Source organism: Megalobrama amblycephala, linkage group LG4 (assembly GCF_018812025.1).
Source record: "Megalobrama amblycephala isolate DHTTF-2021 linkage group LG4, ASM1881202v1, whole genome shotgun sequence".
In the NCBI taxonomy this organism is placed as follows: domain Eukaryota; kingdom Metazoa; phylum Chordata; class Actinopteri; order Cypriniformes; family Xenocyprididae; genus Megalobrama; species Megalobrama amblycephala.
Window position 1 is genome coordinate 47,096,180 of NC_063047.1, and position 13,608 is coordinate 47,109,787.

General features: G+C 36.2%; 2 protein-coding genes across 7 annotated transcripts in view; both read left to right on the forward strand.

The window, feature by feature from the left end:
- The first annotated feature begins 7 nt into the window (after positions 1 to 7).
- selenow1 (selenoprotein W, 1) lies at positions 8 to 3,646 on the forward strand. 2 transcript variants are annotated; one of them, XM_048189645.1, is made up of 6 exons: positions 8 to 164; positions 773 to 797; positions 916 to 969; positions 1,087 to 1,161; positions 3,102 to 3,198; positions 3,319 to 3,646. In XM_048189645.1, exons 1-5 carry the CDS (start codon positions 136 to 138, stop codon positions 3,177 to 3,179), a joined length of 261 nt encoding a protein of 86 aa, XP_048045602.1. In that variant the 5' UTR covers positions 8 to 135; the 3' UTR covers positions 3,180 to 3,198; positions 3,319 to 3,646. The 2 variants fall into 2 exon arrangements, with proteins under 2 accessions (XP_048045602.1, XP_048045601.1); XM_048189644.1 differs by having other exon boundaries at positions 9 to 164; positions 3,322 to 3,646.
- Positions 3,647 to 6,660: 3,014 nt separating this feature from the next.
- The window catches only part of akap10 (A kinase (PRKA) anchor protein 10), a 32,225-nt gene continuing 25,277 nt past the window's right edge, over positions 6,661 to 13,608 (forward strand). For 2 of the 5 annotated variants that reach the window (XM_048189650.1, XM_048189647.1), the window contains exons 1-3: positions 6,665 to 7,054; positions 9,629 to 9,676; positions 11,944 to 12,129. In XM_048189650.1, coding sequence (XP_048045607.1) covers positions 7,033 to 7,054; positions 9,629 to 9,676; positions 11,944 to 12,129 — 256 coding nt within the window. In that variant the 5' untranslated portion in view covers positions 6,665 to 7,032. Of the gene's footprint in view, positions 7,055 to 9,628; positions 9,677 to 11,943; positions 12,130 to 13,608 lie in introns of all 5 variants that reach the window. The other 3 variants (XM_048189649.1, XM_048189648.1, XM_048189646.1) reach the window with 3 other exon arrangements.

Sequence of the window (13,608 nt, forward strand, 5' to 3'; positions counted from 1 at the left end):
AGCTTTTATAACAATCCAGGAAATACCAGCAAACATATTCTAGAACTGAGAGTCATTACATCAGTTCAGCGTGATCTGCACACTCCACAACACGACCACCGCTTGATCCAGTCAAGACCCGCAGCTACTGTCAGGATGACCGTCAAAGTGCATATCGTTTACTGGTAGGTTATTTATCTTACTATGTATTTTACTACAGCTCTATGCAACTATTCGCCTGAGGCTTTTCACTTAAATGACTGATTTATAAACTTAACGCGTTCGGGGAAAAAACAAAACAAAGTGGATTTTAGTCTATTAAAGCACATTTAATTTTCATTCTGTGTGTGGCATGCAATAATCACGACAAGAACAGGCAGCGTTGCTGTTGTTGCATCGCTCAATGTGTTGTGGTTGTTAGGTGCACCCTTGCGTTTCTATGTTCAGCAGTATCGCACAGAGGTGCGTTTCCCGAAATCATCGTTATCCAACTATGGTCCTAAGTCCCATTGAACTCTATTGGTAACGACGAAACTTGCGACCATAGTTCGCTGTGCGAAACACACCCCAGTTTAATTGTTTGGATTCCTGCATAGGTGAAATATTTTCACTTTACATAACAAACACGTTCTTGGCTCACAACCAGAATGGAATCAGAAAAGTTAAATAATGCTTCCACCGATTCCCTGAATTTCACTTTTCATTATTTTATTTTTTTAAGGTTAAAAACCGCAAATTACAGTTTGACCAATGAATATTATTTAAATGTGTGTTTGTGTTTTTCTTCTCCTAGTGGTGGATGAGGGTACAGGCCCAAGGTAGGTTTTATTTACTCATATTATGTGTATAATTAAGTATAATGTAATAATATAATATTAACTTGTGGAAGAATCTTGTGCATCTATATGACATCTGTCTCTTTTGTTTTGCAAATAGTTCACCAAACTCAAGACGTTGCTTGAGGATGAATTCCCAGGCGAACTTGAGATCGTATGTGATTTAAATTATTTTTTTTATGATGTTGTAATTTTGAAAATAACACACATGGGCAAAGTGTTGTTTTCTTATAATTATCTTTCTCATTTTGCAATGATTTCTCATGCTCAGACTGGTGAGGGCACTCCCTCAACCACTGGCTGGCTTGAGGTGGAAGTAAATGGCAAGTTGGTGCACTCAAAGAAGGTAATCTCGCTGTCATGTATTGCATTTACCATATAATATATATTACATATACCATAATTAGGGTTGCAAAATTCTGGGAATTTTCAAAACTGTAAACTTTCCATGGGAATTAATGGGAATAAACAGGGAATTTGCAAAATTGCAGGTTAGCCTATAACAGGGTCCTTAAATGAAGTTGAAAAAAAAAAAAAAAAACATCTTGCAGCATAGTTTTGGTTAAATAACCATATTTAATGCAATTTTAGTTGAATTTTTACCCTGCACATTCCTCAGTCACATTCACACAGCACACTACTTACTGCAGGGCCGTTGAGGCCACACCCTCTGCATGCACTGTGCATTCCCCCAGTCCATAACATGCACATTTGATAGTCAAAAATACAGTAATATTGTGAAACATAACTACAATTTAAAATAATTGTTTTCTATTTTTATATACATAAAAATATAATTTATTTCTGTGATGCAAAGCTGAATTTGCAGCATCATTTCTCCAGTCTTCAGTGTCACATGATCCTTCAGAAATCATTCTAATATGCTAATTTGATACTCAATTATCAATGTTGGAAACAGTTGCTTAATATTATTTTATATCTTGTAATACTTTTTTCAGGATTCTTTGATGAATAAAAATTTAAAGAACATCATTTATTTAAAATAGAAATCTTTTGTAACAGTATACACTACCGTTCAAAATTTTGGGGTCAGTAATTTTTTTCTTTCTTTTTTGAAAGAAATTAATACTTTTATTCAGCAAGGATGTGTGAAATTGATAAAAATTGAAAAAAAAAAAAAAAAAAAAAAAAAACTTTAATTGATATTAAAGTGATATTGTTAGAAAAGATTTCTATTTTGAATAAATTCTGTTCTTTTAAATTTTTATTCATCAAAGAATCCTGAAAAAAGTATCATAGGTTATAAAAAATATTAAGCAGTAGGGCTGCACGATATATCGCATGAGATTGTCACGCGCATTTCGTCAGTTAAGCCGGTTCCCTGATTACCGCTAAATCGTCATCACCTGCTTTCAAATGGAGCGGCATTTAATAGACAGAGCCGTAGTTCACTGACAAGCCACGCAATATCGTGTTCATATCGCAGATGAATCGCCTTCGGTAATGAACGTGATATTGCGTGGCTTTTCAGTGATCTACGGTTCTGTCTATTAAATGCCGCTCCATTTGAAAGCAGGTGATGACGATTTAGCGGTAATCAGGGAACCGGCTTAACTGACGAAATGCGCGTGACAATCTCATGCGATATATCGTGCAGCCCTATTAAGCAGCACAACTGTTTCCAACATTGATAATAACTGAGTATCAAATCAGCATATTAGAATGATTTCTGAAGGATCATGTGACACTGAAATAAATAACACATAACATTTGCTGCAATAAAAATATATTTATTTTACATATTTACTAAATTAGAATTAATTGAATGCAAAAAATGACTTATTTCATGTTATGACCAAACAAAATGTTTATATTTGTTTTTATATGATACATTTTATATAAATATTATACATTTCCCAAAATTTCCAATTAATTCCCATAAATTCCTGTTAAGTTTCCAATTGGAATATTTCCAAAATTCCCCAGGTTAAGTTCCCGTGGAAAGTTTCCACCCCTTTGCAACCCTAACCATAATATGACATCGGACTTTCATACTGTTTCTCACTTAAATTGTACTTAAAGTTGGCATGAAACAGAAGTTGAAAAAGTCTTTTCTTCACTATTGTACGAGTACTGCAAAATTTTATTACAAAAAAAAATAGTCAATTTTGATTTCATGGTGACTTTAAATTGTACAGTTGCGTGTCTTCTTAATTAGTGCACAGTGCAGACTTTCTTTTTGATTAAATTGTTTGCTACTCAAATCTAATATGGTAAAGTGTACAGCTGTAATATATTACATTTGGCTGATATTTTCTTTGACAGAATGGAGATGGGTTTGTTGACACAGACTCGAAGTTCAGAGCCATTGTGACTGCCATTGAGCAGGCCATGGGGAAATGAGCGTGAACCGATCATAGAGGTGAGAATAATCCACCATAGAGCCTTTTTGTTATAATATTGGCAAAATGCACGTTAACATCTCATCTTCTTGTCTTTCTATCTTTCTTTTAATTCTGTTTTGACTTGTATTCTCTTTTAGCAGTTTTTCTTCTCTGTTTGATGGACTCCTGGGCAGTGCAACAATGATGGTGACGTCCAAAGTGTTTTCTGCATGGATGTTGCTTGATGCTAACCGCTCTTCCCGGGAGAAGACACTCAGAGCAGGAAACTGCTTCAGATAAATGCTTTAACGGTTGAAAATAATAAGGGAAAATAAAGGGAAATTATAAAATTAGAAATTTGACAGAACATGTCAAGTTGAGCTACTTTGGAAATGTTTTTTGTTTTTGCCTCTGTTACAGCGCACAAGTTTACCAAATATTTTGGCATTGTTCAAGATTTTCATGCAATAAAAAAAATTTAATGGAGAAGTGTTTTGTATTTTATTTTCTATACTTTGTAATTGCTGTTATTTAACTAAAAGGTGGCAGCACAGACATCATTCACACACATTTAAAAGATAAATTCACAATTAACTGTGTCACATACCCCCAGTTTCACAGACAAGGTTTAAGCTAGTCCCAGACTAAAATGCATGTTTGAGATATCTTAAAATATGTCAGTGTCTTTGTTTTTTTCTCAAGATGCACATCGGTAATGTTTTTTTTTTTCCACAGGTACAATTTATAAAAGCTACTTAAATACCCTAATTGAACTAAGGCCTAATCCTGGTTTAGTCTAGGCCCTGTCTGTGAAACCAGGCCATAATGTGTTATTTAACAAGACATAATGTGAATTACCCAGTGTCTCTGTCATAGAAGGGTTCAGAGCATTATCAAAACAAAATAGCTTTTGTGTAGTTCACAATTATACACGATCAACCAAAACTTTATGGCCACCTGCCTAATAATGCTAAAACAGAGCCGACCTGCCGAGGCCCCCTGAAGGTGTCTTGTGTTCTCGGTCAACAATACATTAGCAGCAGATCCTTCAAGTCCTGTAGGTTGCAAGGTGGAGCCGCCTTGGACCAAACTTATTGGTCCAGCACATCCCACAGATGTTCAGTTGGATTGAGATCTGGGGAATTTGGAGGCCAGGGCAACACCTTGAACTCTTCATCATGTTCCTCAAACCATTCCTGAACAATGTGTGCAGTATGGCAGGGTGCGTTATCCTGCTGAAAGGTTTAGGTATGTGGCATGTGTCAAAGTTACGTCCTCATGAATGGCCGGACCCAGGGTTTCTCAGCAGAACATTGCTCAGAACATTACTCTCTGCTCTGGCTTGTCATCATCCCAAAGTGGATCCTGGTGCAATTCACTTCCCCAGGTAAATGGCACACATGTACACATCCATCCATGTAATGTAAAAGAAAACAGGATTCATCGGACCAGGTGACTTTCCACTGCTCAAAGGTCCAGTTCAGACTCTTGTGTGGCCATTGTAGGCACTTTCGACGGTGGACAGGGGTCATCATGGGCACTCTGATTGGTCCGCGACTATGCACCCCCTTACGCAGCAGAGTGTGATGCACTGTGTGTTATGACACATTCCTCCCATAACCATCATTAACATTTTATATGACTTGTGCCACAGTATAGACTTCTGTTGGCTCAGACCAGACAGGAAAGTCTTTGATGCCCTCATGCATTGATGACCCTTGGGTGCCCAACACCTTGCCACTGTTTGTGGTTTGTCCATCCTCTGACCTCTGTTGGTAAATTCTCACCACTGCTGACTGGAAGCAACACACAAGCTTTGCCGTTTCAGAGATATTCTGACCCAGTCACCTTGTCAAACTCAGAGAAACTCATTTCTCCTGCGTCCAACATGTTGATTACGAAAACCATCTAATCTACCCTGACTTGAATATGTGGCCTTGTTAGGAGATGATCAATGATATTCACTTAATCTGTAACTGGTCATGATGTTTAATGCTCATCATTGTATAGTCTTGCTGACAAAAACATTTTTTAAAGATGCCCTAGAATTGAAAATTGAATTTACCTCGGCATAGTTAAATAATCAGAGTTCTGTACATGGGAATGACATACAGTGAGTCTCAAACACCATTGTTTCCTCCTTCTTATGTAAATTTGATTTGTGCAAAAGACCTCTGAAAAACAGGCGAATCTCAACATAACACCGACTGTGATGCAACAGTCAGGATCATTAATATGTACGCCCCCAATATTTGCATATGCCAGTCCATGTTCAAGGCATTACACAAGCCAGTATTAACGTCTGGAGCTGCACACAGATTTTATGCAGGTAAGCAAGCAAGGACAACAGCGAAAAATGGCAGATGGAACAATAATAACTGACATGATCCATGATATCATTATATTTTTAAACTGTCTTTCTAAATGTTTTGTTAGCATGTTGCTAATGTACTGTTAAATGTGGTTAAAGTTACCATCGTTTCTTACTGTATTCACGGAGATTAGAGTCATGTCATTATTTTTATTATTAAACACTTGCAGTCTATATAATTCATAAACACAACTTCATTCTTTATAAATCTCTCCAACAGTGTGTAATGTTAGCTTTAGCCACGGAGCACAGCCTCAAACTCATTCAGAATCAAATGTAAACATCCAAATAAATACTATACTTACATGATCTGATATGCTGCATGACGAACACTTTGTAAAGATCAATTTTGAGGGTTATATTAGCTGTGTGAACTTAGTTTATGCAATGTATTATAGTTGCGAGCTCGGGGGCGGGGAGCGCGAGCATTTAAAGGGGACGCACGCTGAATCGCTGCATATTTAATTATGCCCCAAAATAGGCAGTTAAAAAATTTAATAATAAAAAATCTATGGGGTATTTTGAGCTGAAACTTTACACACACATTCAGGCGACACCTTAGACTTATATTACATCTTGTGAAAAAGGGTTCTAGGGCACCTTTAAAGTATAAATATTCCACATTGTCTTTCAGTTAATATGAGGTCATGAAAATCATCAAAGGGGGTTCGTTCACCCAAAAAATGAAAATTCTGTCACCAAGTTGTTCCAAACCTGTGTGAGTTTCTTTCTTCTGCTGAACACAAAAGAAGATATTTTGAAGAATGTCAGTAACCAAACAGCGGATGGACCCCATTGACTTCCATAGTATCCCCCCCCCCCCCCCCCCGTCATGGTGACTTTATTTATACACTATACATATTACATACCATTCCTATACATACTGTTTCAAAGCAAGCAAGGATAAAAACTCAGATATTTATATGAAATAAGGGGGAAAAAAAGAGAAACCAGACTAATATGGCAAGGCACACATTGCAATAAATCTACATATGTAGTTTAAGTTAAGTTTATGTAATACTAGTAATGTGTTCGTTAAATAAAATATTCAATATGTCCAAAGACAATTATTGAGTTGCAAAACATGACGTGTAATCATTCAAGTCCATCCCACAACGACTGGAGTGACACAGACACAAATGTTGTGAATGTCACCTTGCAGCACGCACAATGTAATACAGTATATTCTTCACGAGACAGTATAAACGAGCAATCTTATGTGGCATGTATGGGAATTAAGTCTTTTGATTTGTCAGGTCTTTTCCCATAATTCCAGCAGAAGCGCTGTGCCGCAGACACTCCGGAAGTGAGGCGTTTATTGACAATATGGCGACCGGACCAGCTGAGAAGGGACTGGACATTTTTCGGTTTTGACAGTGACCGCAGGTGTAGACGATCAAAGCGAAAGCTGCGCGTGATAGAGTGTTATGAATGAAGGGAGTCGGGAGCTGTCGGGATGTTGTCTCTGAGCTGAGCGAGCGTTCACAGCTTCAGATTCATCATGTCGTTCTTCAGGCGGAAAGGTAAGGAAGTGCTCCGCTCGATGATGATGGGATGGTCGCCGGACAGTATGGGCTTTTCTGGACCGATTCTGAGCTCACGTCCTCATGAATGTGACATCAAAACTCTTTTATTCTTTATGTTGGCCGCATAATCCCTCTTATGCATATGCATATCTTCTGTACACCGTGTACGGAGGGATTGATATTCCCCATTCAAGTGCACGTTTGATATTTAGACCACCAGATGAACACTTGTTAATTATAGTTGCATGTTTCTGTTAAAATAACACAGCTTCCGGTTCTTTTAGATGTTCGCTTTAACATTGAAGTAACACTCATGGTGCTGACAGTTAGGCTAACCATGTCAGAAAATCCTCATGTTGGAATTTCATAATATTGAATGAAACAAGAATCGTTTTATGATATCATATAGAATCCTACTGAAATAAACTCAAATAGAAGCAAAAACTATATATTTTTTTATCCCATTTGAATTGAGTGTTTGGCAAGGAATGTCATTCATTCATATCTTTGATCTGGTGGTATGAACAAGCTAGATTTTCAAAGGTCAAATGGATATCTTGTATCTATTGCATTTAGACCAGTAATTCTCAACCTTTTTTGACTCAACCAAGACAATATTTTGATGGCCCTTCATTCAAAGATGATAAAAATTAACTTAAAAACATGATATCAGTTTAATGTTGTACATCTAGCCCTATATTTATAGTGTTTTGTTTAGCTTCTTAAAGGGTTAGTTCATCCAAAAATGAAACTTCTGTCATTAATTACTCACCCTCATGTCGTTCACACCCGTAAGGACCTTCGTTCATCTTCAGAACACAAATTAAGATATTTTTGATAAAATCCGATGGCTCAGTGAGGCCTGCATTGACAGCAAGATAATTAACACTTTCAGATGCCCAGAAAGCTGCTAAAGATAGTTCATGTGACTACAGTGATTCAACTTTAATATTATAAAGCGACGAGAATACTTTTTGTGCACCAAAATAATGACTTTTCAACAATTTCTAGTGATGGCCGATTTCAAAACACTCCTTCATGAAGCTTTACGAATCTTTTGTTTCTAATCAGTGGCTCGAAGTCACGTGATTTCAGAAAACGAGGCTTCGTTACGTCATAAGTGATTCTAAATTTCAATAGTTCACGTGACTTTGGCAGTTTGATACGCGATCCGAACCACTGATTCGAAACAAAAGATTCGTAAAGCTTCGAAGCATCTGAAAGTGTTAATTATATTGCTGGCAATAGAAGCCTCTCTGAGCCATCGGATTTCATCAAAAATATCTTAATTTGTGTTCCAAAGATGAACGAAGGTCATACAGGTGTGAAACGACATGAGGGTGAGTAATTAATTACAGAATTTCATTTTTGGGTGAACTAACCCTTTAATTAAGATTATGACATACACACAGAAGTTTGTTGAGCCCCCCCTACTGGGCCCCCTGGCCGACTATGGCTGCATCCGAAATCACATACTTCCCTATTATATAGTTGGTGAAAAACAGTATGTGACAAAAGAAGTATGTCCGAATTCACAGTACTCATAAAAGAGTAGATGAAAAGTACTCGGATGACTACTACTTCCGGTGAGATTTCAAAGTGTACATACTATAGACACTTTACTATCCCATGAGGCCACGGGAGAGGATTTGATTACATTAATACTACACACATTCATAATATACAGAACATACTTGTTTATAAAACTAGAGAGAGTATACAATTTTGGACGCAGCCTATATTTGTCCAGACGTTCATCCCTCTATTTCCCCCTTTTTTTTTTTATTAAGAGTAAATGTATAAATCTTTATACATTTCCCCCCCTTATCTGGTATTTACACAACTGGAAAGCATGAGAGTTCATTGGTCCAAAGTGTGGGAATGCTGCTGCTGTCTTAGTTCACACGTAATAAACCATAAGAATTGATCTGCAGTTTTGTATCTTTACTAAGTAAAGTGACCGATCTTTCCCATAATTCCAGAGAGCATATACATGTATCCTGTGACTTCAGTCAGTGTGGCTCTGCCCTGAGGGAAGGAAGGATGCCCTCTTAGCCCGTGTCCTATTTAACAGGAACCTCCTTTATCTTTGTCCTCAGTTATGCAGTCTTGTCATTATACTGTCTGTTTTCTTCATCCATCAGAGATATGCGAGTTAATGTACGTTATGAGCACAGCAGAGGATTGAATGGATGAAGTTATGTTTAAAATGATGTAATACATGCTGCTCACTGTATAGACAAATATCATCCTCACTCTTTGCTTGCACTCCTGCCAACAGTGATTGGGATGATGGACATGCTTGTCGTTTTGTGCTCTGATGCTGGTCTGTTTGTTTGCCGCTGGTGTTTTTTGTTGACAGACTCTAGCAAGGCCTCACCCCATGCAAATAATTCAAGGAAACATGCTGTGGAAAAACTCAAAAATGAGTGATGTGTGGATTGGTGCAATTGCATCTAGTAATGGGTGTAACTAGTGACTGGTTCTCAAATGGCTGTTGTGCTGAATAATCATTAGGACAAGAGATGCTGTAAATTATAAATTATATTCCCTATGTTCTTTATCTCACAGCTAAAGGAAAGGAACCTGAGAGACCAGCAGATGCCAAAGCCAGCAAAGGTGAGAGTGATGGTGCTTTTTCATTGTTGTCAGATTTGGGATGTTATGGTGGGCTGTCAAAGAACATGCTAATGTTCTAGACCAGGTTAATTTGTATCAAGTTATAGTTTGAGTTCCTTGTCATGTGACCCAGACTGGAAATGTAGCATCAAAATGTCAGAGACTAAAGGCCCTTTCACACAAAGAACAATAACTATAAAGATAACTATGCTAGCGTGCACACCAGCAGCTGATAACATCTGTTTATTCTGAGCGCGCTGCATTTTGGTCATCTGACGCTTTAAACGCTCAAGCTCGTTAAAGCAGGATGGATTCTGATTGGCTGTCAATGCTTTTTATCATTCATCAGATGGAAATTGTTCTGAAATTGATTCCAAAGATATTGTTTTTCTGTGGTGTTATCATTATAGTTGTGGTGTGGACTCTGCTATTGTTTTATATTTAGAATGATTTTTAGGTTTTTATATTTATCATTATTGTTATATTTATTTTCCTTGGTGTGAATGGCCTTTAGAGGCCTTTAAACATAATGCTTTTTTGCATTGTGCTTGAGCTGCTGTTCTGTGGAAGCTTGAAAATTTAAAAGATAATTGTGGATTTTTCTCTCACATCAGTTTACATCTCTCAATTCTGAATTTTTTTCTCTGAATTTCTTGATATAAAGTTGCAGTTGCAAGAAAAAAGTCAGAATGGCGAAATATAAACTCGCAATATAACTTTTTTTCTCGCAATTCTGGCTGCTTTTCTCACAATTGCAAGTTTATATCTTGCGGTTCTGACTATTTCCTCAGAATTGCATGATGTAAAGTTTTTTTGCAATTCTGCGACTATATCTCTCAATTTTTAATTTATAACTCATAATTGCAACTTATATCACAACTCTGTTAATATCTGTTAATATTATGTTGATATAAAATTTATATGACAATTTATTCTTCCAACATTATTTCTCAGAATTGTTAGATATAAACTTGGAATTGCAAGAAAAAAAGTCAAAAATGTGATACAAATTTGCAATTAAAAAAGGTAATAGCAAATTTTATCTCACAATTTTTGATTGTTATTTATGTCCCACAATTCTGAGAAAAAATGTCAAAAGTGTTAGATATAAACTTGCAATTCCGAATTTATACAACATTTGATGTTATGTCGTATAAACTTGGAATTGCAAGTTTATATCTCACAGTTTTTACTTTTGTTTTTTCTCTGAAACACTAGAATAACACAAGACGCGTCACTCGTATTGTTTTGAATGGGAGAAAGTGCAACGTGCAATATGGCAGAATAAGTCCCGCCTTCTAAATAAGAGCCAATCGCCAATTGGTAAAGTCATCGCATCACTGCAGCGGCCGTTAGAAGCTCCAGTTCCTATAGAAACAGTCAGACGTGCGCCTCCGAAATGACACGAGACGTGCATTTAGGACTGTGCGTGCGCATTAGCTTGATCCATCCTGAAAAATACTGGTTTTTTTTTTGTCATGTTTCGAGCATTTAGAAACAAAATTTACGAGACAGTTGTCAGATTTCATTGGTGATTTTAAATATTAAATTTAATCGAATGCTTGGCGAACAGCTTTGGAGAATTTGATGTTTCCCCATTCAAAGAGATAGGAGCTGCACCTGCATGCCCGAGAGGCGTTTCAAAGTTGGCCGCCGAATGAAATGACTCGTCTTAAAGGGACTTTGATAACATTTTAAAAAAATGCATCCATCTTGAGGTTGTTAATGTTTTTCTTTTCTTTTTTCTTCATAAAACATATTCTGTGTGAAATGCCCCTAAGACTAATTTGAGATTCTGGGATGTCTCTGCTAAGTTTGATATGTAGAACAATATTATGACTATTCATTGGCTGCACAACAAGAAACAAATAGGGAAAGTGACCAGGGTTACAATTTGTAGAGTTTATTTGAAAAGTGAAAAATGTGTCCTGGACAATCATATTCTCAAAATTCTGCACATATGTTATACATATATAAGAATTATTTATAAGAATTTATTAAATTAAATGGAGTATTTTCTGCTAACTCTGTGTAATACACTCTAGAACGTTTTCTTCAAAAATCTATACCATTTCTAGGGTTGTAACACCCAAAAGCTTTAATAGACTTAAATTAATAACTAGCCTGGAGAGGACATGTGGAGGTTTATCAGCATGTGGTAAGCATTTCTTACCAAGATTAGCAGTGCAGGTTTGTAGATTGGAAGTGGAGCAAAATGTAGAATTCTACTGTGTATTAATGCGTGTTCTCTGTGTGTCCGTCTCCAGCCCCAGTGTCGCCCCACTCCCCCTCCCTTAGCGGCCGTAATCATCATGCTATCCTGGAGGCGGCGGGACCCAGCCATGTGGCCATCAATGCTATCTCAGCCAACATGGACTCGTTTGCTCGTGGCCGCACTGCTATCCTCAAAAAACAGCCTAGCCACATGGAGGCAGTACACTTTGGAGACTTAGGTACACCAGCCATTAATTATACATACCGTTAAATACTGATTCAAAATGTAGCGCAACATGCCCAAAAAACTTTTTTTAACTTAAGCTAGGTTTGTTAGCAACATTTGATCTATGACTTCCTGTTTTGTGCTGAGCATTTTAAATTAAATGTGGTGTGTGTCCACGGCCGAGGGAACAGGAATTCTCACATTAGTGGGGGGATTTAGTGAAGCTTTCTGGAGTGTTAGAGAGTTACTGAAATGATTTTTGCAGCGCTCTGGCCTGCTGGATTTGATGTGGAGTGCCGTAATCTCTTAACCTTTTTATAGCTCTGTGATTGGTGGAAACCTGCTCAGACAAACTCCTCCACTTCAACAGATACTGTGAATATGTTCATGTCAGTTTGTCTGTTACTTCTCTAAGTGCTTCTTTTCACAATAGGCCTTTCGCAACTATTACATAATCACCTGGTTATTATACGATTATTATACCTCTTCATTGTTTTTGCTCTGTTTTCCAGGATGAGATAGACTAAATCTGTGAATATTAAATGGATTTTAATCCACTTTTATTAGTAGTGATGCACCGAAATAAAAAAATGCAAATGAAATGAAAAAAAAAACTAAATAAATATTAATGATTAATAATGTATTAATTAATAATTAAAATAAATAAATAAATAAATTTATTTATTTATTTATTTATTAATATTAATTTTTAAAATTCATGAAATATTTTTTTTTTTTTTTTTTGGAAAATGAAAGAAAAGTTTATTTAATAATTAATTAATCTAATTTATTTAATAATCAGCACTCAAATACAACTGAGTTTAGCAATAATTTTAATTGCACATAAAGGCAGTTTTTATATCAACTTTGAAATAATGAAATTTAAAAGTTCACTAATGAAAGTGAAGCTGTGAAGGATTTTCCTTTGTTGAATATTCAGCTGGCAAAAATGTGTCACTGGAGAAAAAACTCAATGGAAAAAAAAGCCTTGGTGGTCTCAAAGCATGGACAAAAACTATTTTGATTTCAAAATAGGGCTTTAAATTTTAGTGGTGGCCCTACACTGTACAAAATATCCATGAAATTAACAGTCAAAAATTCTGTGTGGTTACCGGAACTTAACTGTAAAAAATATTTTAGCAACATTTTTATTATTACAAATTGAACTTAAATTTCCAGTAACTAACCATATATTTCATTAACTAAACATTACTATATTCTTCTTCTTTTTTTTTTTTAAATTTTTTATTTTTTTAACTTTTGTAATATACTAACAACCACCTTAAAATCACAGGTGGTTATGAGAAAACCAAACGATGAATCAAATTTCATCATAAGTAGCTTTTCCACATCGAGCTGAGGTAAAGATTAATATTTAGAACGTGCACACAGTGTCATACAAATACAAAACACCATCATGGTAACACACACGACACTACAATAATGCAATAAACATTCATTTAACAGCATAAGATGTAACATAAAACCCTAA